Below are 26639 nucleotides of genomic sequence, written 5' to 3' on the forward strand. Positions count from 1 at the left end.
CTGTCTCCAAGAACTTCTGACCCTTCCCTCTCCCATTCATTTCCCACATTGCTACTAGGGTCATCTTCAGAAAACAGAAATCTCATCAGGTCATTCATGTGCTTAAAAGCCTTGGATGACATTACACTCTTTTCAGGATAAATCCAACTTCTTGGCATTACACGTGTGGGCTCCTCTCCATCTGGTTGAGGCCAGAGTTTTGGGGTTCTTCACATTTGAATCACGTCTTTGTGCCCTATGCTCATACATTCACATGGAATACCCATTCCCAGAACACGTGGAGACTGTTCCTTCTTCTCACTGTGCTTTGTGGCATGCTTTGGGTGTTCCCTAGGGCTGGCTGAACTAGGATCCACCTCCTGTGAACTCATCCTTCACAATCCAGCTCAGGTGCTTCCAAAGGTAAACTTTCCCACATGCCCACAGTAGTTATTTATTCTGTCCTGTGATCCCAGAGCCTGGTTTACATATCTCTATTTTGACATATATTATATCTCATTAAAATGATTTGATTACAGTCATCTCTCCCAATTAAAGAGTAAGCTCCAAAGGAATGCTAGCTGTTTTCCTTATCTTTGCACCTAGCATGTAGTATTTTAAAACTAACTGCTTTATTGAGCTATAATCTATTTGTATACCATAAAATTCATTCTTTTCAAGTGTCCAATTAAGTGATTTTTGGAGTATTTCAGAATTCTACAACCATCACCACTGCTTAATTGTAAAACATTTTCCTCACCTTCAAAAAGAAATCCTTTACCAATTAAGCAGTCACTTCCTATCTCTCCCCCCTCCAAAGCCCTGGCAACCACTAATCTACTTTATTTTTCTATGGATTTGCCTATTTTGGCCAATTCATACAAATGGAACCAGACAATATGTGGCCTCTTGTGTCTGGCTTCTTCCATTTAGCATTAGGTTTTCAGGATTCCTCTATGTTGTACATGTATTGGAACTTCACTCCTGTTTATGAGTAAATACTATTCTGTTGTATGAATTATTCATCAATTGATCGATATTTGGACTATGACATTCATGCACAAGTTTTTGTGTGGACATATGTTTTGAGTTTCTTTGAAAGTGAACCTGCTGGACCATATGGTGATTCTATGTTTAACATTGTAAGGAACCGCGAGAACTATTTCACAAAATGGCTGTACCATTTTACATTCCTACCAGCAATGTATGAGTGTTCCAGTTTCTCTACATCTTTGGCCATACATGTTGTCTGTCTTTTTAATTTTAGACATCCTAGTGGGTGTGAAGTGGTATCTAATTGTAGTTTTAATATAACCTTAATAAATATTTATATAATGGTCTTTAAATGCCCTGTACATAGTACATATCACATAAACACTGACTAAACCAAATTGAGGTGTTTCAATGCTCTATTCACTCCATAAATAACTGAGTGTCCACAGTGTGCTAACTCTAATGCATCTGGTATAGTCTGGCAAGGTCATGAAGGTAGACTGTGGAAAAGAAAGGTCTGGGTTCAAATCCCTGTCTGTCACTCATTGGCTGTATACACTTAGGCGGATTATTTAACCTTTCTGAGCTTTAGTGGGGCATGGTAGTAGTATCTGCCTTGTGATATAGCTATGAAGGTTAAATAAAATTATGTGTTTAAGGGCTTTGCACAGGGGCTGCATGGAATGCCACTCAATACATGTTAATTATTACTACTGAGTGAATTGTTATCACTGAGTAGATTGAAGTAATAAAGACAAAGGCTGATGCCTAATAATAGCACTATGTGATGTAGGCCATGATGAAGATATTTATATGTCTCTGTCCATAACAACGAGGTTGTCCTCTTGTCCTTATTATTAGGCTATTATACAGACTAATTATATAATGTTTATAGAGTTTACAGAGTGGTTTGAGTGGTTTACAGAGTGGTTTGAGTTCTAAAATATATATAAATGAATAGTCTAATTTAAGATGTGTTAAATTCAAGAAACCAGTACATTTACATATTCAGAAACAAGACATTTTGGATAAGAAAAACTTAGACTTCACGAATGCGACAGCTCCTACGGTCAACGTTAATTTGCTGTTACCCTTTTCTCAACAGACAATATGTGGGAAACAAGATTATTTTTCATTTGTATGAGACAATTCCTTATTGCACTGCTTAGCCCACAACAAAAAACCATTTCATACAATGTTAGCATTTAATAAAAAACGCAAGGTTTGTTTTTGAATTTTGAGGGCATATTTTTAAATTTCATAGTTGTGCTAAAGAGCTTTTCTTCCCAACTACACAATTTTTTTTTTTTTTTTTTGCAGACCAGCAACCATCCTACATATTTTTAATGCAAGTGTAGGTGTTTGAAATAGAAATCTGCTTTGGGTTAAGGGTGTTCGAGAAGGACTTGAGGACAGCAGACCAGGGGGCTTGAGGATGGTTTTGATAGAAAAAAGGCAGTGGTGTGAGCTAGGTGAAAGATTTAAGTACTAAAGAGGGGTAAGAAAGGTAGGCAACCAGAAAGAGTCTAATGAGGAGAAAGTTAAACTGTGAGCTGTTGAACTATGAACTCATAAAATGAAAACAACTGGTAAGGTTAAACACAGACCTCAAAATCAGAGACTGAATTTGGGATGTGGAGATCTGTTCCAAAATGGAAAGAGATCTACTGTGTGAAATTAGAAAATGGAAGCAACTCTGGCTTACTGAGGCTTGAAGAAGAGAAACCAAGCAGAAAGAAGACCTGCCCTAGGCAGAAGTTGCACTTGTTACCCATACTAAATTAGAATCCTTTCTTTTGCTCACGAATGAATCACTTATTGAATATTTTAATAACCAGTACTCATATATCCATATATACTGGTAAAGTACCAGCCCTGGTGCCATATATTTTTTTATCCCAAGTTTCTCTTTGGATACTTTACAGTATATATAATATGGATGAAGGGGACCTCAGTCATCTAGTGATCTAGGGACTCAAATGGCTGAAAAATGATGTTACTGTTTATCTATTAAGAGCCAAAAGAGAGAAAGGGCTCTGTAGGCATTAAGGGAAGGGCCCAATTCCTACAGCTAATGCTAAAGAAAGGGATACCCCTCAGATGATAGAGCATAAATGAAAATCAGAGAGAGGGGGAGGCTTCCTATTGAAATACTCCACTGAGTGTATTTTATTCAGAAACAGCCTTTAATCACTAGGAAATGACATTATAGAATAATTAACTCCATACCATTCTCTCTTTCCATCGGTAAGTGACCAACTTCATCACTCAGTGTAAGCCATTGTAGGAAAATCAAAACACCTCAAAACCAAAACAGCAGTTAGATGTCATATACTTTCAGAGGCAGAAAAAAAAGGAAGAAGCCTGAGAAATAGGATTGCATCTGAGGCAGTGACCTTGGTGACGGACTCCTGGACAACACTTGTTACTTCAGGGACAGTCAACTGGGCTGTGCAGAACTATCTTTCCTCATGGTGGTAGGATGTTTTCATTGAGTTGGACTTCCATTTGAGTTACATTTGGATTAATGTTTTCCTTTAAAAAATGTAAATATATTTAGGAGGGGTAAAGAACTGTGACTCATTCACTTGTGTGGATTAATTCCATGCAGGGTATTATGCACATACTTAATAACAGCTACAGCAGCAGCATTAACCAGTATTGTGCTGAAGCAAAGTCCTAGAATCCCATGCTATGCCAGATCATAGGAATGTCCAGAAGGCCCTATTGGTGGGGTGAGGGAGTACAATGAGGAGACTGAAGAAGAGGCTATTTACCAAACATTACCCAAAGAAATTGACTATTTTAACAACCAGTACTCTTATATCCATATATACTGGTAAAGTACCCACCCTGGTACCATATATTTTTTTATCCCAATAATTAGCTGAATTATGTGACAGAAGAGAATTCTGATTAAGAGAGGAAGGAGATAAAGATAATGCCAATGCCATGCCCTCATTTTATCCTCTCTTTGCCCTTTGAGCTCACTCTCTGCTCCTTGGTCTCCTCCTCTCTGAGCCTCTCAGTTCCCTGTTCACTACGGCTGATGGGCTGCACTGAGATATGTGATAACATATACAATCTGTTCTTCCTGCAAGGGAAGGTCCCTCTTCTTGGCCTTAGCTCAAAGTTCCAGCTGCAGCCACAGGGCACGGGGACAGATAGAAAATGAACATCTCTTAAAATGCTGACACTACAGAAATGTTCACAAGCTGTGAAAAACCATCCAATTAGAACCGTTATAAACTTTTTAGTTAAACAAGTTTTTGATGACAATGGGCAAATCTGGTTAATTTGGCAAAGATTAATTGACAAAACTGGAAATATCTGAAAAATGTTAAATGTAGGAAATTTTTAAAAAAGACTTTAAAAAAGGATCAGAAAGAAATTAGTATAAATAGAAAGATTTCCATAGGAAATGCTCAAAGTTTGGCAACATTCAGAAGAAAAATATGTTTATCAGTAGATTAAATTTGCTTAGGACTTGTCAACAAATTGAATATTTCTTAAAATGCATGAAACTGGAGGGTATAAACTTAGGTGAGTAGCATGTGCACCTAAAGTGCACATTTCACGTCCTGGCCCCAAACCACCAAATACAAACAAAGCAAAAACACATCAAAACAAATGGTCTCCACATTACAGAACTCCAACTTATAGAAAACCATGTGTGTATAACAACACGTAGTCAGGCCAGGATGGTTCAAGATGGTGGAAAAGAAAGATCCTTAACTTATCTCTTCCCATGTATACAAAAATATACAGCTATATATAGATTAATACCCTCTTAAGAAGACTGGAAAACTAGCTGAAGAGTTTATCCACAATAGTCGATATAAAGGCCACAGTGAGATGGGAGAAGCAGAGACATGGTTTTGCCAAAAATCTGTCCTTGGCATGGGGAGGGATCTTAGCAGTTCAGTGCTTCTCCTAAAGAAACAAGGCGATGGTGCCCCACATGAGACACTCCAGTCCTTGCGATTTACACTGGGAAGATAAATCCCCTAAAAGTCTGGCTCTAAAAACCAACAGGCTTATGTCTAGGAGACCCAAGAGGCTACAGGTAATTAAAAGTCTGTTCTTAAAGGGCTCCTGCACAGATTCACTCATCTTGGGATGGAGGGCAAAAGCAGAAATTTGAAAAGTGCGTAGGCCATATGCAAAGGAGATTCATTAGTTATTCTTTAAGCATCTGCTGGAGATAAGCATCCACTGGCAGGACTTTCTCTGGGGAAGGAGGTATTGGTGCCACTTTTGAGTTCTTTACTCTACCTTGTCATGCTGGCAGTCACCACTTTTGTATTCCCCCAGCCTTGGTAGCACCAATAGGCTTCCCCTGCTCCAATGTTCTCTCATGATCATGCTGAAGCTGGCAGGCCTGCCCTGGACGCAGGCTCCCATGCAGGTTTCTGAAGCCAGTGGGCTTCCCCTGGTCCCAAAAGCTCCTACAACGCTACTGTACCCAGTGGTATAGTCCAGCCTATATACCTGCCTGTGGCCCTGCTATAGCCAACAAGATTCCTGCAGCTCTGCTAAAGCTGGCAGGCATGTGAGGTCAACATAGAAGACATTCCCCGAACAGCTGGCTTTGGTGACCAGGGTGGCCTGTGTTGCTGGGCCCCATGAGACTAAAACATCAGAAAGAGTTCCTGGTAGGTGATAAACACCAGGGCACAGCACAAAAAGCACATTGAAACAAATCCTAGTCTTCCTACAAAAAAGGCCTTGTTATGTGTCCTGTGGGACAGACTACAGGTTTACCACACAACCAGAGGCAACCAAGGAACTCTCAGGGAATGTAGGGTAGGGGACACTAGCTTTACTCTCCCTTGGCCTCACTACAACTTGCTGGCATCTCCCAGCAAGGAGCTTATCCACTTGTCTGGAGCCCTAGGGGGTAAATGGCACCAGGGCACACCTCCAAATCACCTGGCTAGGAGGCCAGCAGGGGTTATTAGTGCAGTCCCAAAAGACCATATATATTTGTATACTTTAGAAGCAGCTGCCTGAGGGCCTGGCTTCCACTCAGCTTGAAATTAGGTGCTGACTGAGTTCTCTCCCTTTCACACACTGACAGGACTTGGCAAACCCTCAACATCCTCAAGTGGGACCCATCAAGAATAACTCAGGCTGCTTAGACAATCACAAAGGTGCAAGAGAAAAGCAAAATTTAGTGTAAGACTGAACAATAAGGTTCATCAGTCTATACAAGGCCACTCCTTCAAGACTGGGAGAGGAGGCTGTTATACCTAATATACACAGAAACAAAGAAATAAAATCAAAATGAGGAAATGGAGGAATATGTGCTAAATCAAAGAACAAGATAAAGCTCCAGAAAAAAATCTTAATGAAACAAATAGTAGTGATTTATCAGATAAAGAGTTCAAACTGATGGTCATAAAGATGCTCACCAAACTCAGGAGAAGAATGGATGCGCAAAATGAGATTTTTAACAAAGAGAGAGAAAATACAAGAAAGGATCAAACAGAAGTCACAGAAAGAAGAATACAGTAACTGAAATGAAAATACAAGAAGGGGTTCAATAGCTGACTAGATGATGCAGAAGAACAGAACAGCAACCTAAACCAAGGAAGTGGAGCTCAACCAAAGAAAGGAGCAAAAATAAAAAAGTATTTTAAAAAAGTGAAGATAGCCTAAGGGATTCATGGTACAACACCAGGGGAATAATGTTTTTATTACAGGAGTCAAGAAGAAAAAAGGGGGAGAAAACTTTTTTGAAGAAATAATAGCTGGCAACTTCCCTAATGTAAGAGAGGGGACAGACATCAAGGTACAGAGAGTTCTAAGTAAGGTGAACCAAAGAGACACACTCCAAGACACATTATAATTAAAATGTCAAAAGTTAAAGATGAAGAGAGAATCTTAAAAAGCAGCAAGAGATCACTTGTTACATACAAGGGAACCCCCATCAGACTATCGCTGAAGCTTTGCAGGCCAGAAGGGAGTGGCACAACATATTCAAAGTGCAGAAAGGAAAAAACTTCCGACCAAAAATACTCTACCCAACAAGGCTATTATTTAGATATGAAGGAGAAAGAAAGAGTTTTTCAGAATAGCTAAAGGGGTTCATCACCACTAAATGAGTTACAAGAAATGTTAATGGGACTTCTTTAAGCTGAAAAGAAAAGGCATGAATTGGTAACAACAAAAAAAAAATGAACTAGAAATCTCAACAGTAAGGCAAATATATAGTAAAGCTGGTGAATTAACCCCTTATAAAGCTAGTATGAAGGTTAAAAGACAACAATAGTAAAATCAACTGTAACTATGATAATTAGAGGATACACAAAAGAAAAAGATGTAAACGTGACATCAAAAACATAAAACACTGGGTGAGGGTGATGTGGAGAGGATACCAAGAATGCAGAATTTTTAGAATGCATTCAAGTTTAAATTGCTATCAACTTAAATTATATATACATATATATATGTATGTATATGTGTGTGTGTATATATATATATATATATATATATATATATATATATATATATCAGCTGTTGTATATAAACTACATGCTAACCACAAAGCAAAAACCTATAGTAGATACACCAAAGATAATGAGAAAGGAACCTAAACATAAATTAAAGAAAGTTATCAAACCACCAGGAAAAAGCAAGAGAACAAAGGAAGAGAGGAACTATGATACAAGTCAGAAAAGAATTAACAGAATGGAAAGAAGTACATACATATCAATAATTACTATAAATAAATGGACTAAATTCTCCAAAAGACTCATACACACACACACACACGCACACACACACACACACACACACACACACACACACACACACACAAGATATAGAGTGGCTGAATGGATGAAAAACCAAGACCCATCTATATGTTGTCTACAGGAGACTCATTAAAGATCTAGGGACATGCACGGCTGGAAGTAAAAGAATAGAAAAATATATTCCACAAACACGGAAACTAAAAGAATGCTGGTTTAGCTACCCTCATATCAGACAAAATAGACTTAGTTTTTAAAAGTTTACTTATTCATTTTGAGACAGAAAGACAGATACAGAGAGAGCACGCAAGTGGGGGAGTGGCAGAGAGAGAGAGAATCCCAAGCAGGCTCCGTGCTGTCAGCACAGAGCCTGACATGGGGCTCAATCTCACAAACTGTGAAATTATGACCTGAGCTGAAATCAAGAGTCAGGTGCTCGATCAATTGAGCCACCCAGGTGCCCTGTAAAATAGGCTTTAAAAACAAAGACTATAATAAAAGAAAAAGAAGATATTACACAATGATAAATTAGTCAATTCTACAAGAAGATATTAACATTTCTGGGTATTTATGCATCCAACAGAGGAGGACCAATATATATAAAGCTGATATTAACAAACCAAAAGGAAGAAATTGACAGCAATACAATAATACTAGGAGACTTTATACCACACTTATACCAATGGATAGATCATCCAGACAGGAAATCAATAAGGGAACATTGGTCTTAAGTGACACACTAGATCAGCTGGTCTTTAAAGATGTATACAGAACATTTCATCCAAAAGCAGCAAAATACATTCTTCTCAAATACACATGGAACATTCTCTGAGAAAGATCACATGTTAGGACAGAAAACAAGTCTCAATAAATTTAAGAAGACTGAAATTATACCAAATATCTTTTCCAACCAAAATAGTATGAAACTAGCCATCAATTACAAAAAGAAAACTTGAAAAAATCACAAATGGGTGGAGATTAAACACATGCTACTAAACAACCAAAGGCCAATGAAGAAATCAAAGAGTAAAAAGAAAAAAAGCAAACACATAAGACAAATGAAAACAGAAATACGATATATCTATATGTCAATACATCTATATATACAACAAAATCTATTGAATGAAACATAGGAGGTGCTAAGAGGGAGGAGTATAGCAATAGAGGCCTACCTCAGGAAACAAGAAAAATCTCAAACAATCTAAAGAAGCACTTAAAGGAACTAGAAAAAGAAAAACAATCAAAGCCCAAAAGAAGGAAGAAAATAATATCAGAAGGAAGGAAATAACAGAGATCAGAATGAAATAATAAATGAAATACAGACTTTAAAAAAACCAATAGAAAAGATCAGTGAAACAAAGAGCGGCTTCCTTAAAAAGGTATACAAAACTGACAAACTTCTAGCTAGACTCAAGAAAAAAAGAGAGAGGATTCAAATAAAATCAGAAATGAAAGAGGAGAAGTTACAATTATTACCAGAGAAAGACAAATGATCATAAGAGACTCGTATGAATAATTACAGGCCAACATATTGTACAACCTAAAAAAAGTGGATAAATTCCTAGAAATATACAATTTTGCAAGACTGAATTATGAAGAAATAGAAAATCTGAATACATCAATTACTAATAATGAGGAGATTGAATCAGAAATCACAAAATTTCCAACACACAAAAGTCTACAAGACATGGCTTCACTAGTTAATTATACCAAACATTCAAGAAGATTTAAAAACACACTTCACAAAATCTTTAAAAAAACAGAAGAGAAAGAAATGCTCCCAAACTGATTTTATGAGGCCTGCATCATCTTGATACTAAAATCAGACAAGTACACCACAGAAAAAGAAAATTACACACCAATATCCCTGAGAAACACAGATGCAAAATCCTCATTAAAATATTAGCAAACAGAATTCAACAATACATTAGAAGGATCATACATGATGATCAAGTGGGATTTATTCCAGGGAAGCAGGAATGATTCAACATGTACAAATCAATCAATGTGTTACACTACATTAAGAAAAAGGAATGATAAAGATAATCCCAAAAGATGTAGAAAAAAGCATTTGACGCTATCCAATATTCATTTACGATAAAATGTCTCAACAAAGAAGATAAGGAGGGAAAGTTCCTCAGCATAATCAAGGCCATGTATGACAAACCCACAGCTAACATCATACTCAATGGGGAAGAGCTGAAAGTTCATCTTCAGAATAGGAACAAGACAAGAATGCTGACTTTCACTTTTATTTAACATAGTATTATAATGCCTAGCTGCAGCCATCAGACAAGAAAAAGAAGTCATCTAAACGACAAAGGAAGAAATAAAACTCTCACTATTTGTAGATGACATAGTATACACAAAAAACCCTAGACTCCATCAAAAAGGGTTAAAACTAATAAATGAATTCAGTAAAGTAGAAGAATACAAAACTAATATACATAAACTTATTGCAATTCTTTCCATTACTAATGAACTATCAGAAAGAAAAAATAAGAAAAAAATCCCATTACAATTACAATAAAATAGAATAAAATACTAAAGAATAAATTTATCCATGGAGAGGAAAGACCTACACACTGACAACTATAAGAAAGAAACTAAGAAGACACAAATAAATTAAAAGATAGTCTGTGCTCATGGGTTGAAAGATTAATATTGTTAAAAAGTCCATACTATGAAAAACAATTTAGAGGTCTAATGCATCTGTATCAGATCCCAATGGGATTTTTCACAGAACTAGAACAAATAATCCTAAAATCTGTATAGAATCACAAAAGACTTTAAATAGCTAAAGCAATCTTGAGACAGAAGAACTAAGTTGGAGGTATCAGGCACCTGGATTTCAAACTATACTGTGAAACTACTGTAATCAAGACAGTATGGTATTGGCATAAAAGAAGACACATAGATCAATAGAATAGAACAGAGTACAGAAATAAATCCACAAATCTATGGCCAACTGATTTCACAATGAAGCTAAGAAGGTACTATGGGGAGAGTACAGTATCCCCAATAAATGGTGTTAGGAAAACTGCACAACCAAATGTAAAAGAATGCAAGTGGACTACTATCTTAAGCCATACATTAAAATTAACTCAAAATTGATTAAGACTTGGATATAAGAACTGAAACCATAAAACTATAAGAAAATATAAGGAGTAAACTCTTTGACACTAGTCTTGGAGTTGAATTTTTAGATCTGACTCCAAAGCAAAGGTAACAAAAGCAAAAATAAGTAAGTGAGGCTACATCAAACTGAAAAGCTTATGCACAGTGAAGCAAATTGTCAACAAAATGAAAAGGCAACCTACGGAATAGGAGACTATATTTGTAAACCATATACCTGAGAAGGGGTTAATATCAAAAATATATAAAGAACTCAAACATTAATAGCAGAAAAACAAACAATACAATTAAAAAATGGGCAGAAAATTTAGAAGCATTTTTCCAAAGAAGACCTACAGACAGCCAAGAGGCACAGAATAAGATGTTCAATACCACTAATTATCAGAGAAATACAAATCAAAATCACAATAAGGTATCACCTCACACTAGTTAAAAAGGCTATAATCATTCTGGGAAGATGGTGGCATAGGAAGACGCTGAGCTCACCGCGTCCTGCGGATCACTTAGATTCCACCCACACCTGCCTAAATAACCCAGAAAATCACCAGAAGACTAGCAGAACAAATTCTCTGGAGCCAAGCGTAGAAGAGAGGTCCACGGAAGAGGGTAGGAAGGACAGAGAGGCAGTGTGTGCTACACGGACTGGCAGGAGGGAGCTGGGGTGGAGGGGCAGACCACCAGCAAAGCAGAGCCCCCGAGTCTGGCTTGCAAAAGCAGAGGGGCCGGGGGGAGTGTGTTCAGACAGCGAGCAGGACTTAACATCTGGAAGGTTATAAGTTAATAGCTCTGCTCAGAGAGTGGGAGGGCTGGAGGACAATGGGAGGGAGAGTTGTTGAGTCCCTGACGACGGAGCACAGCTTGGCAGGGAACAAAGGTGCTCACCAGCGCCATCTCCCTCGCCCATCCCCCAGCCAAAATCCCAAACGGAACCAGTTCTTGCCAGGGAACTTGCTTGCACCACGCAAAAACCCAACGCTGTGCTTCTGCGGATCCATCCCTCCGGCGGGTCTGACTCCCTCCTGGTGCTGCAGGGCCCCTCCTGAAGCAGACCTCCGAAGGAAAAGCGAGCTGAGCCTGCCCCTCCCGCCCTTGTGCACCTTGCCAATCCACCCCAGCTAATATGCCAGATCCCCAGCACCACAAGCCTGGCAATGTGCAAGTAGCCCAGACGGCCACGCCACCCCACAGTGAATCCCGCCCCAGGAGAGGGGAAGAGAAAGCACACACCAGTCTGACTGTGGGGCGAGCGGTGGGCTGGGGGCAGACATCAGGTCTCACTGCGGCCCCGCCCACCAACGCAAGTTATTCAAGACAGCACAGGGGAAGTGCCCTGCAGTTCCACACCACTGCAGGGACTATCCAAAATGACGAAATGGAAGAATTCCCCTCAAAATAACCTCCAGGAAATAATGACAGCTAACGAACTGATCAAAAACGATATAAACAATATAACAGAGAGGGAATTTAGAATAACAGTCATAAAATTAATCGCTGGGCTTGAAAACATATAAAGGACAGCAGAGAATCTATTGCTACAGAGATCAAGGGACTAAGGAACAGCCAGGAGGAGCTAAAAAATGCTATTAATGAGCTGCAAAATAAAATGGAGACGACCACAGCTCGGATTGAAGAGACAGAGAAGAGAATAGGTGAACCAGAAGATAGAATTATGTTAAAAGAAGAAGCTGAGAAAAAGATAAAAAAATCCAGGAGTATGAGGGGAAAATTAGAGAACTAAGTGATGCACTAAAGAGAAATAATCTACGCATAATTGGTATTCCAGAGGAGGAAGAGAGAGGGAAAGGTGCTGAAGGTGTACTTGAAGAAATAATAGCTGAGAACTTCCCTGATTTGGGAAAGGAAAAAGGCATTGAAATCCAAGAGGCACAGAGAACTCCCTTCAGACGTAACTTGAATCGATCTTCTGCACGACATATCATAGTGAAACTGGCAAAATACAAGGATAAAGAGAAAATTCTGAAAGCAGCTAGGGATAAACGTACTCTAACATATAAAGGGAGACCTATAAGACTCGTGATCGATCTCTCTACTGAAATTTGGCAGGCCAGAAAGGAATGGCAGGAAATCTTCAATGTGATAAACAGAAAAAATATGCAGCTGAGAATCCTTTATTCAGCAAGTCTGTCATTTAGAATAGAAGGAGAGATAAAGGTCTTCCCAAACAAACAAAAACTGAAGGAATTTGTCACCACTAAACCAGCCCTCCAAGAGATCCTAAGAGGGATCCTGTGAGACAAAGTATCAGAGACATTGCTACAAGCATGAAACCTACAGACATCACAATGACTCTAAACCCATAACGTTCTATAATAACACTGAATGTAAATGGACTACATGTGCCAACCAAAAGACATAGGGTATCAGAATGGATAAAAAACCAAGACCCATCTATTTGCTGTCTACAAGAGACTCATTTTAGACCTGAGGACACCTTCAGATTGAAAGTGAGGGGATGGAGAACTATTTATCATGCTACTGGAAGTCAAAAGAAAGCTGGAGTAGCCATACTTATATCAGACAAACTAGACTTTAAATTAAAGGCTGTAACAAGAGATGAAGAAGGGCATTATAAAATAATTACAGGGTCTATCCATCAGGAAGAGCTAACAATTACAAATGTCTATGTGCCAAATATATAAAACAATTACTCATAAACCTAAGCAACCTTATTGATAAGAATGTGGTAATTGTATGGGATGTTAATACCCCACTTACAACAATGGATAGATCATCTAGACACATGGTCAGTAATGAAACAAGGGCCCTGAATGATACATTGGATCACATGGACTTGACAGATATATTTAGAACTCTGCATCCCAAAGCAACAGAATGTACTTTCTTCTCGAGTGCACATGGAACATTCTCCAAGATAGATCACATACTGGGTCACAAAACAGCCCTTCATAACTACACAAGAATTGAGATCATACCATACATACTTTCGGACCACAATGCTATGAAGCTTGAAATCAACCACAGGAAAAAGTCTGGAAAACCTCCAAAAGCATGGAGGTTAAAGAACACCCTACGAAAGAATGAATGGGTCAACCAGGCAATTAGAGAAGACATTAAAAAATATATGGAAACAAACGAAAATGAAAATACAATATTCCGAATGCTTTGGGATGCAGCAAAGGCAGTCCTGAGAGGAAAATACATTGCAATCCAGGCCTATCTCAAGAAACCAGAAAATCCCAAATACAGAATCTAACAGCACACCTAAAGGAAATAGAAGCAGAGCAGCAAAGACACCCCAAACCCAGCAGAAGAGAAATAATAAAGATCAGAGCAGAAATAAACAATATAGAATCTAAAAAAAACTGTAGAGCATATCCATGAAACCAAGAGTTGGTTTTTTGAAAAAATAAACAAAATTGACAAACCTCTAGCCAGGCTTCTCAAAAAGAAAAGGGAGAGGACCCAAATAGATAAAATCATGAATGAAAATGGAATTATTACAACCAATCCCTCAGAGATACAAGCAATTATCAGGGAATACTATGAAAATTATATGCCAACAAACTGGACAACCTGGAAGAAATGGACAAATTCCTAAATACCCACACACTTCCAAAACTCAAACAGGAGGAAATAGAAAGCTTGAACAGACCCATAACCAGCGAAGAAATTGAATCGGTTATCAAAAATCTCCCAAAATAAGAATCTAGGGTGAGATGGCTTCCCTGGGGAATTCTACCAGACGTTTAAAGCAGAGATAATACCTATCCTTCTCAAGCTATTCCAAGAAATAGAAAGGGAAGGAAAACTTCCAGACTCATTCTATGAAGCCAGTATTACTTTGATTCCTAAACCAGACAGAGACCCAGTAAAAAAAGAGAACTACACCCCAATATCCCTGATGAATATGGATGCAAAAATTCTCAATAAGATACTAGCAAATCGAATTCAACGGTATATAAAAAGAATGATTCACCATGATCAAGTGGGATTCATTCCTGGGATGCAGGGCTGGTTCAACATTCGCAAATCAATCAACGTGATACATCACATTAATAAAAGAAAACATAAGAACCATATGATCCTGTCAATCGAGGCAGAAAAGGCCTTTGACAAAATTCAGCACCATTTCTTAATAAAAACCCTCGAGAAAGTCGGGGTAGAAGGAACATACTTAAACATCATAAAAGCCATTTATGAAAAGCCCACAGTGAATATCATCCTCAATGGGGAAAAACTGAGAGCTTTCCCCCTGAGATCAGGAACACGACAGGGATGTCCACTCTCACGGCTGTTGTTTAACATAGTGTTGGAAGTGCTAGCATCGGCAATCAGACAACAAAAGGAAATCAAAGGCATCAAAATTGGCAAAGATGAAGTCAAGCTTTCACTTTTTGCAGATGACATGATGTTATACATGGAAAATCCGACAGACTCCACCAAAAGTCTGCTAGAACTGACACATGAATTCAGCAAAGTCGCAGGATACAAAATCAATGTACAGAAATCAGTTGCATTCTTATACACTAATAATGAAGCAACAGAAAGACAAATGAAGAAACTGATCCCATTCACAATTGCACCAAGAAGCATAAAATACCTAGGAATAAATCTAACCAAAGATGTAAAAGATCTGTATGCTGTAAACTATAGAAAGCTTATGAAGGAAATTGAAGAAGATATAAAGAAATGGAAAAACATTCCATGCTCATGGGTTGGGAGAATAAATATTGTTAAAATGTCAATGCTACCCAAATCAATCTACACATTCAATGCAATCCCAATCAAAATTGCACCAGCATTCTTCTCGAAGCTAGAACAAGCAATCCTAAAATTCATATGGAACCACAAAAGGCCCCGAATAGCCAAAGTAATTTTGTTAAGAAAGGGTGCTGGATTTTGTCAAAGGCCTTTTCTGCATCGATTGACAGGATCATATGGTTCTTCTCTTTTTTTTTGTTAATGTGATGTATCACGTTGATTGATTTGCGAATGTTGAACCAGCCCTGCATCCCAGGAATGAATCCCACTTGATCATGGTGAATCATTCTTTTTATATGCCGTTGAATTCGATTTGCTAGTATCTTATTGAGAATTTTTGCATCCATATTCATCAGGGATATTGGGGTGTAGTTCTCTTTTTTTACTGGGTCTCTGTCTGGTTTAGGAATCAAAGTAATACTGGCTTCATAGAATGAGTCTGGAAGTTTTCCTTCCCTTTCTATTTCTTGGAATAGCTTGAGAAGGATAGGTATTATCTCTGCTTTAAACGTCTGGTAGAACTCCCCTGGGAAGCCATCTGGTCCTGGACTCTTATTTGTTGGGAGATTTTTGATAACCGATTCAATTTCTTCGCTGGTTATGGGTCTGTTCAAGCTTTCTATTTCCTCCTGATTGAGTTTTGGAAGAGTGTGGGTGTTTAGGAATTTGTCCATTTCTTCCAGGTTGTCCAGTTTGTTGGCATATAATTTTCATAGTATTCCCTGATAATTGCTTGTATCTCTGAGGGATTGGTTGTAATAATTCCATTTTCATTCATGATTTTATCTATTTGGGTCCTCTCCCTTTTCTTTTTGAGAAGCCTGGCTAGAGGTTTGTCAATTTTGTTTATTTTTTCAAAAGACCAACTCTTGGTTTCATGGATATGCTCTACAGTTTTTTTTAGATTCTATATTGTTTATTTCTGCTCTGATCTTTATTATTTCTCTTCTTCTGCTGGGTTTAGGCTGCCTTTGCTGTTCTGCTTCTATTTCCTTTAGGTGTGCTGTTAGGTTTTGTATTTGGGATTTTTCTTGTTTCTTGAGAAAGGCCTGGATTGCAATGTATTTTCCTCTCAGGACTGCCTTCGCTGTGTCCCAAAGCGTTTCGATTGTTGTATTTTCATTTTCGTTTGTTTCCATACATTTTTTAATGTCTTCTCTAATTGCCTGGTTGACCCACTCATTCGTTAGTAGGGTGTTCTTTAACCTCCATGCTTTTGGAGGTTTTCCAGACTTTTTCCTGTGGTTGATTTCAAGCTTCATAGCATTGTGGTCTGAAAGTATGCATGGTATAATTTCAATTCTTGTAAACTTATGAAGGGCTGTTTTGTGACCCAGTATATGATCTATCTTGGAGAATGTTCCATGTGCACTCGAGAAGAAAGTACATTCTGTTGCTTTGGGATGCAGAGTTCTAAATATATCTGTCAAGTCCATGTGATCCAATGTCTCATTCAGGGCCCTTGTTTCTTTATTGACCGTGTGTCTAGATGATCTATCCATTTCTATAAGTGGGGTGTTAAAGTCCCCTGCAATTACCACATTCTTATCAATAAGGTTCTTATGTTTATGAGTAATTGTTTTATATATTTGGGGGCTCCGGTATTCGGCGCATAGACATTTATAATTGTTAGCTCTTCCTGATGGATAGACCCTGTAATTATTATATAATGCCCTTCTTCATCTCTTGTTACAGCCTTTAATTTAAAGTCTAGTTTGTCTGATATAAGGATGGCTACTCCAGCTTTCTTTTGGCTTCCAGTAGCATGATAAATAGTTCTCCATCCCCTCACTCTCAATCTAAAGGTGTCCTCAGATCTAAAATGAGTCTCTTGTAGACAGCAAATAGATGGGTCTTGTTTTTTTTTTATCCATTCTGATACCCTATGTCTTTTGGTTGGCGCATTTAATCCATTTACATTCAGTGTTATTATAGAAAGATATGGATTTAGAGTCATTGTGATGTCTGTATGTTTTATGCTTGTAGTGATGTCTCTGGTACTTTGTCTCACAGGATCCCCCTTAGGATCTCTTGTAGGGCTGGTTTAGTGGTGACAAATTCCTTCAGTTTTTGTTTGTTTGGGAAGACCTTTATCTCTCCTTCTATTCTAAATGACAGACTTGCTGGATAAAGGATTCTTGGCTGCATATTTTTCCTGTTCAGCACACTGAAAATATCGTGCCAATCCTTTCTGGCCTGCCAAGTTTCAAAAGAGAGATCAGTCACGAGTCTTATAGGTCTCCCTTTATATGTGAGGGCACGTTTATCCCTTGCTGCCTACAGAATTTTCTCTTTATCCTTGTATTTTGCCAGTTTCACTATGATATGTCGTGCAGAAGATCGATTCAAGTTACGTCTGAAGGGAGTTCTCTGTGCCTCTTGGATTTCAATGCCTTTTTCCTTTCCCACTTCAGGGAAGTTCTCAGCTATAATTTCTTCAAGTACCCCTTCAGCACCTTTCCCTCTCTCTTCCTCCTCTGGGATACCAATTATGCGTATATTATCTCTTTTTAGTGTATCACTTAGTTCTCTAATTTTCCCCTCATACTCCTGGATTTTTTTATCTCTCTTTCTCTCAGCTTTCTCTTTTTCCATAACTTTATCTTCTAGTTCACCTATTCTCTCCTCTGCCTCTTCAATCCGAGCCGTGGTGGTTTCCATTTTGTTTTGCATTTCGTTTAAAGCGCTTTTCAGCTCCTCGTGAGTGTTCCTTAGTCCCTTGATCTCTGTAGCAAGAGATTCTCTGTTGTCCTCTATACTGTTTTCAAGCCCAGTGATTAATTTTATGACTATTATTCTAAATTCACTTTCTGTTATATTATTTAAATCCTTTTTGATCAATTCATTAGCTGTTGTTATTTCCTGGAGATTTATCTGAGGGGAATTCTTCCGTTTGGTCATTTTGGATAGTCCCTGGAGTGGTGAGGACTTGCAGGGCACTTCCCCTGTGCTGTGGTGTATAACTGGAGTTGGTGGGCGGGGCCGCAGTCAGTCCTGATGTCTGCCCCCAGCCCACCGCTGGGGCCACAGTCAGACTGGTGTGTGCCTTCTCTTCCCCTCTCCTAGAGGCGGGATTCACTGTGGGGTGGCGTGGCCCGTCTGGGCTACTTGCACACTGCCAGGCTTGTGGTGCTGGGGATCTGGCGTATTAGCTGGGGTGGGTAGGCAAGGTGCACGGGGGCAGGAGGGGCAGGCTTAGCTCGCTTCTCCTTAGGTGATCCACTTCAGGAGGGGCCCTGTGGCAGCGGGAGGGAGTCAGATCCACTGCCGGAGGTTTGGCTCCGCAGAAGCACAGAGTTGGGTGTTTGCAGGGAGCGGAGCGAGAAAGTTCCCTGGCAGGAACTGGTTCCCTTAGGGATTTTGTCTGGGGGATGGGTGGGGGAGATGGCGATGGCCAGCGCCTTTATTCCCCACGAAACTGAGCTCTGTCATCCGGGGGCTCAGCAGCTCTCCCTCCCTTTGTCCTCCAGCCTTCCCGCTTTCTGAGCAGACCTGTTAACTTATGACCTCCCAGACGCTAAGTCGTGCTTGCTGTCAGAACACACTCCGTCCGTCTGGCCCCTCCGCTTTTGCAAGCCAGACTCGGGGGCTCTGCTTGGCAGGCAAGCCACCCCTCCGCCCCGGCTCCCTCCCGCCAGTCCGTGGAGCACGCACCGCCTCGCCGCCCTTCCTACCCTCTTCCGTGGGCCTCTCGTCTGCGCTTGGCTCCGGAGACTCCGTTCTGCTAATCCTCTGGTGGTTTTCTGGGTTATTTAGGCAGGTGTAGGTGGAATCTAAGTGATCAGCAGGACGCGCGGTGAGCCCAGCGTCCTCCTATGCCGCCATCTTCCTAGCCAAAGTAATTTTGAAGAAGAAGACCAAAGCAGGAGGCATCACAATCCCAGACTTTAGCCTCTACTACAAAGCTGTCCTCATCAAGACAGCATGGTATTGGCACAGAAGCAGACACATAGACCAATGGAATAGAATAGAAACCCCAGAATTAGACCAACAAAAGTATGGCCAACTAATCTTTGACAAAGCAGAAAAGAATATCCAGTGGAAAAAAGACAGTCTCTTTAACAAATGGTGCTGGGAGAAGTAGACAGCAACATGGAGAAGTATGAAACTACACCACTTTCTTACACAATTCACAAAAATTAACTCAAAATGGATAAAGGACTTGAATGTGAGACAGGAAACCATCAAAACCCTAGAGGAGAAAGCAGGAAAAGACCTCTCTGACCTCAGCCACAGCAATTTTTTACTTGACACATCCCCCAAGGCAAGGGAATTAAAAGCAAAAATGAACTATTGGGACCTCATGAAGATAAAAAGCTTCTGCACTGCAAAGGAAACAATCAACAAAACTAAAAGGCAACCAACGGAATGGGAAAAGATATTTGCAAATGACATATCGGACAAAGGGCTAGTATCCAAAATCTATAAGGAGCTCACCAAACTCCACACCCGAAAAACAAATAATCCAGTGAAGAAATGGGCAGAAAACATGAATAAACACTTCTCTAAAGAAGACATCCAGATGGCCAACAGGCACATGAAAAGATGCTCAACGTCACTCCTCATCAGGGAAATACAAATCAAAACCACACTCAGATACCACCTCACACCAGAGTGGCCAAAATGAACAAATCAGGAGACTATAGATGCTGGAGAGTATGTGCAGAAACAGGAACCCTCTTGCACTGTTAGTGGGAATGCAAACTGGTGCAGCCACTCTGGAAAACAGTGTGGAGGTTCCTCAAAAAATTAAAAATAGACCTACCCTATGACCTAGCAGTAGCACTGCTAGGAATTTACCCAAGAGATACAGAAGTACTGATGCATAGGGGCACTTGTACCCCAATGTTTATAGTAGCACTCTCAACAATAGCCAAATTGTGGAAAGAGCCTCAATGTCCATCAACTGATGAATGGATAAAGAAAGTGTGGTTTATATACACAGTGGAATACTACGTGGCAATGAGAAAGAATGAAATATGGCCCTTTGTAGCAACGTGGATGGAACTGGAGAGTGTGATGCTAAGTGAAATAAGCCATACAGAGAAAGACATATACCATATGTTTTCACTCTTATGTGGATCCTGAGAAACTTAACAGAAACCCATGGGGGAGGGGAAGGAGATAAAAGAAAAAAAACAGGTTAGAGTGGGAGAGAGAGCCAAATCATAAGAGACTCTTAAAAACTGAGAACAAACTGAGGGTTGATGGGGGGTGGGAGGGAGAGGAGGGTAGGTGATGGGCATTGAAGAGGGCATCTTTTGGGATGAGCACTGGGTGTTGTATGGAAACCAATTTGACAATAAATTTCATATAATAAAAAAAGGAAAAGAAAGGCTATTATCAGAAGCATAAGAAACAGTAAGTGTTGGTAAGGATGTGGAAAAAAAGGGAACAATGTGTGGGAATGTAAATTGGTGGAGCCACTATGGAAGACAGTATGGAGGGTCCTCAAAAAATTAAAAATAGAACTACCACATGATCCAAATATTCCATCTCTGGGCATTTATCCACAGAAACAAAAACAGTAATTTGAGAAGATATATGCACCTCTTAATTCATTGCAGCATTATTTACAATAGCCAAGATATGGAAGCAACCTAATGAATGTATGTATAAGGAAAATGTGGTGTGTGTGTGTGTGTGTGTGTGTGTGTGTGTGTGTGTGTGTATACTACTCAGCTTAAGAAAGGAACTCTTCCCGTTTTCAACATGAATGGACCTTGAGGGTATTATGCTAGGTGAAATAATTCAGACAGAGAAAGACATATACCATATGATTTCACTTATGTCTAAAAAGACCAAACCAACCAAACTAAGCCAAACTCGTAAATACAGAGAACACATTGGTGGTTATCAGGCGGAGAAGGGAGTTGGGGCATGACTGAAATGGATGAAGGAGGCTAAGAGTTTACAAAAATTGAATTATGATGCTGTACACCTGAAACTAAAATGTTATATACCATTTTTACCTCAGTAAAAAATAAAAAAATAAATATATGCTATTTAAAAAAAATGACATACACTGAAAAATCTGTGTGAGGTAACACTAAACTGTAAAAGAAAAACACCTGGCTCAGGGGAGTAAGATTTGGTAAAGGTGACTGGGTGATTTTTTAAAAACTTAATACATAGATATATATTTTTCTTCAAATACAGTTAAAAACAATAAGCATGGGGGCGCCTGGGTGGCTCAGTCGGTTAAGCGTCCGACTTCGGCTCAGGTCATGATCTCACGGTCCATGAGTTCGAGCCCCGTGTCGGGCTCTGTGCTGACAGCTCAGAACCTGGAGCCTGTTTCAGATTCTGTGTCTCCCTCTCTCTCTGCCCCTCCGCTGTTCATGTTCTGTCTCTCTCTGTCTCAAAAATAAATAAACGTTAAAAAAAAAAATTAAAAAAAAAAACAATAAGCATGTATATACATGGGAAAATGCATTTTAAATTCTTAATTCTTATCTTAAAAATGAACACTTAAACATAATTCAATAGTTAGGAAATCTTAGAGAACAAACAGCTACAAATCATAATTTTAGTTACATATTTTTAAAATACCTAGGATTTTAAGTATTTATTGATTTTTTATAGACCAAAATATATAAACACTACCAAAAGGAAAGTCGTTTTTTAAGCAAAAGAAAAATGTCTTAGAAGTGATCCTTTGATTTTTTTAAGCTATATTTGATAGAATGGCATTCTAGTATCCTAAAAAAAAAAAAAAAAAAGTACCAGCCCTATAAATAAAATGCATACAAAATTTAATAAGATTCCACATAAAAAAGATTGTTTCTTCCTATGGAACTAAACTTTACAGACTTTAATTTTATTCCTATAATATCTTTCAAAAATTAAAATTCATTCTTTCAAAACACTATTTTGCACACCTGAAACTAATGTAACATTGTGTGTCAATTGTATTCAAATAAAAAATGTTAAGCTCCCAAATTTCACACCACATGGCACCAAAGGGGCTAGGAAGAAGCAGACAGTTTGAATGATTATAAGCTTCTCTAATGTTCTCTGATAGTATTTATTATTATACAGAAACGTACCCGCCATTCAAAATTTACAAATAGTAATATTGTACCGTTTAATTCTTATTCTTTTTTTTTTTTAAGTTTTTTTATTTTGAGAGAGAGAGAGAAAGTGCACGTGAGCAGAGGAAGGGCAGAGAGAGAGAGGGAGAGAGAGAGAATCCCACGCGAGGCTTGAACCCACGAACCATGAGATCATGACCTGAGCTGAAACCAAGAGGTGGACGCTGAACTGACTGAGCCACCCAGGTCTCCAAATTCCTATTCTTCTTTAAAATTAAATATTTCTGTTAAAGTTGCTATTACATTTTTTACTCTTTCCCAGACTCATTCTCCTCCTTCCAGATAAAATCAATATAACAAGTTTAATATGGGTTATTCCAATGTCTGTATATTTCATTATGTATACATATGTATTCATAAATACACAATATTATTTGTGTGTATGGGCTATGCAGTTTAAAAATAACATGTTTTCAAAATCTGGTCACGTTAAGACATAAATGTAATTCATTCATGTTAATTTCTAAATACCCATCAGGGCATTTTGGTTATTTCTAATCTTTAACAATGCAAAAACTGATTCAATAAACATTCTTCTACATGTATCCTTCTACCCACGGGTGAGAAGACATTCCTAGAAATGGAATGATTTGGTTTAAGGGCATTTCCAACTTTACCAGATATTACCTAAATGCTCTCCCAAGGGGTTACAACAATTTGTAATCCTACCCAGCAGTATATGAAGCGTTTGGTATATAAAATCTTCCTGACATTTTTGGTATGTTAAGTATTGCCATTGTTGCCAATCTAATAGGTGTAAAGTATGGTATTAGTGTAGTAGTTATTTTAAAAGTGTGTTGCATGTATGGAAGGACAGAGCCACAGAGCACATACACTGATGATATCAAGAAACAGAGATCTTCCTGCTGGATAAGGGAAAAACATAAATGCTTATGTCTGCACAGATGGGAGGAGAAAAAGAACCCGGTGGTGCTGGATTTGAATTGGAGTCTCAGAGTGAACTTATGAACTAAATATGCACATATACATACATACATACATATTAACCTATCTCTGACAAAATGTATGTATGTGCATGTAAATCGCTGTATACACTGAAAAGAGCCTAGAAATAATGACATCCCAGAGCAATAAAAACAAAACAAAACAAAACAAAAAAACAACACCCTGATTTCTAAATATCACTTCCCAGCAAAGGGAATCAAGGCTCCTTAAAGAAATGTCCAGTTCCAGGTCTGGGGCAAAGATAATAAAAGGTCAATCTTAAACTGTTTGTCAAAAAGCAAGGAAGCAATCAAAGAAATGCAGGGACTTGTTTAAAAAATGAAAGAAAAGAGAGAAAGGAGCTTCCATAAACCATATCTTAAGAAAAACAAAGAAAAAAAGTAAAGGATTATAACACATTAATAGTAACAGAATTCCCAAGCTCACAGTGATATTTTTTAAATGAGGAAAAATAAAGTTTGTCTTTACAGAAAAATGCCAGGTAATAAATACAGAAGCAAAGACAGAATTAGAAAAACCACTATTTAGGGGCACCTGGGTGGCTCAGTCAGTTAAGCGTCTGACTTCGGCTCGGGTCATGATCTCACAGCTTGTGAGTTCGAGCCCCGCATTGGGCTCTGTGCTGACAGCTTGGAGCCTGGAGCCTGCTTCAGATTCTGGGTCTCCCTCTCTCTCTCTCTCTCTGCCCCTCCCCCACTCACACTCTGTCTCTCTCTCTCAAAAAAAAAACATTAAAAAAAATAATAAAAAAAAGAAAAAAAAAAGAAAAACCACTATTTAAAAACTGATTCAGACAAAGATCATAGTGAATGCTAAGACTATCAGATGAAAGGTTCTGGGAACAGGACAGTCACATAATCTCAAAGAGCCACACCACAGATTACTTATTAACTGTAAAGGGAAAATGCGCCTGTACAATTTGCCTTTTCTTGGTGAGGCAGAGTTTCTTTCCACGTTTACTGGCTACTCAAGGGTCCTCGTAATGCTCACACTCTTCACCTGTTTTTCTGTTGGCTCATTTGTGTTTTACTAATTAAGTTGTATAAATTGTTAGATACTTTGGACACTGTAATGCAAACATCTCTACTGAGTCTGTGACCTGTTTGTGTTACACTCTGTGGCAAAATTAATACATCTTTCCATATCCTCAGGATCATAAATACAGCCACCGATATTTTCTTCTGAACAATGGATTCTACTGAGCATGCATTTCTAAGGGGCTAAACAGAGAGCACTGGTATGTAACTGCTGGAAGATACGAGCCACTGGTGCAGCCTCCTTGCAATGTCGTCTTGTGGTTCTAAGAGGTTTTCCAGCTTTTATGGGGAAGCTCCTTTCAACAGCATAAACAATGAATCGTGGCTACTTAAGAAATAAATGACAAAGTTATAGTTTCAGTATATTAAAAAATAAAAAAAGTAGAGAAAAGAATTTGTTATATGCTCTTACATGAGTGAACAAAATTTCATTCCTGAGCTCTTCACAACTTTCATTTGGAGTCCAAGCTTCAGCAAACTGCAGGAAATCCCATTTTTCCTTATCACCTTCCTCAGCCTGAAGTTGTTCCTTCCGACCATTCAGTGTGCTCCCTGTAACTTGTGTCTGTAAGAGGAAAAGGCATGTGAATTTTACAAAAGTTCTCTCATAGCAGACCCTTGCTAAGCTGTAATGTGATTTTGCATTTAAACCACAAGTAATCCATAAGAATAAACTCTTATCATTTCAATCTATCATTGGATTTTAGTAACATAATATTTCAAAATTACAACAGTCAATGATTCCTATGCTTAATGAGGAAAATGTCCAACTACAGAAGTTTTTCTCAAAAAAAATTTTATTATGGTATTTATAAACTTTGAAATTGAACCTACATATGATTGGTCATTTTGAGTATCTAGTCAGTGCTTGAAAAACATGCTCTAATAACTAGTCAAATCCTTTCTGTAAATACCCCTGCAGGCTGGGGAGGAAAAAGACAGGTGAGTGGAAAGAGCAAGCAACATCCTTCCTACCCTTTCTGGAGCCCAGGTACAGGCTGTCTTCTGTCCAAAATTAGCTGGGAACTCAATCCTTGAGTAACAGTTTATTCTTAGCTTACAAAAAGGACTTGAGGTTTGAAAATGTTATGCTTCCTTGCTAGCTCTTCCTCTTCTGGCCTCCAAAATGGTAGATGAAGGCCTTGGAAGGCAGTAGGAAAACTTCATGTCTCTTCCTTATCACAGAGGAGAGGTAAGGTACTACCAATTGAAGCCTTTCTAAACTTGGTCCTTATCACTACCTTACAGTACCTGGATATCCTTTGCCTGAAAACACTACAACTCAGCCTCTTAACTTATGTAGGCTCTGCATAATAATGAGTACAATGGTAACCCTGAATTCAAGCTTTACCTTTCGATTCAACATTCCCCACATAAGGGTGTCTAGGGTCCCATTTGCAACAAGGTAGTGAATATTCACAGAACTGCACTGTCCAATTCGGTGAGCACGGTCTTCTGCTTGTTTTATATGACCAGGGTCCCAATACAACTCAGCAAATACAACATGAGTTGCAGCAGTAAATGTCAAACCCTAAGCAAAATAAAGAAATTGAGATGCAAATAAACTGAGAATGTAACATAGAGCCGTATATAATAAAGTCTTTCTGAACATGTTAAATGAACAAGAAGAGAAAGCTGAAGGACTTAAAAATAAATCAGTCTTTCATTTTAAGCCAAATTAAGAAAATTTAACTCATGAAAGGCAAATGAAGACTGCTTATTGCAAATGGCCAGGTAAACTACAAAAAACACATTTAAAAGGTATTTCAGTAATTTCAAAAGTCAGTTTGATGGATATATATATAAACAAAATCATTTTATCCTCTGATGAGGACTGGATTCACATTACCACTGGAAAATCTAATAAAATGAATTATAAACGAGAATATAATTTCTAACACATGGTATCCATAGCAACTAGGCAGACAGCAATGACT

The 26639-nt window shown here is 38.6% G+C and overlaps 1 protein-coding gene across 1 annotated transcript in view; it reads right to left on the reverse strand.

The window, feature by feature from the left end:
* ZRANB3 (zinc finger RANBP2-type containing 3) overlaps window positions 1–26639 on the reverse strand; it is a 317797-nt gene that overhangs the window by 34643 nt on the left and 256515 nt on the right. Inside the window, exons 11-12 of the mRNA XM_086715199.1 lie at window positions 26054–26233; window positions 25115–25267 (exon numbers count right to left, since the gene is read on the reverse strand). Coding sequence (XP_086571325.1) covers window positions 25115–25267; window positions 26054–26233 — 333 coding nt within the window. The remainder of the gene's footprint in view (window positions 1–25114; window positions 25268–26053; window positions 26234–26639) is intronic.

The sequence above is a fragment of the Puma concolor genome, chromosome C1 (assembly GCF_028749965.1).
Source record: "Puma concolor isolate L17-30 chromosome C1, mPumCon1.1.hap2, whole genome shotgun sequence".
Classification (NCBI taxonomy): Eukaryota; Metazoa; Chordata; class Mammalia; order Carnivora; family Felidae; genus Puma; species Puma concolor.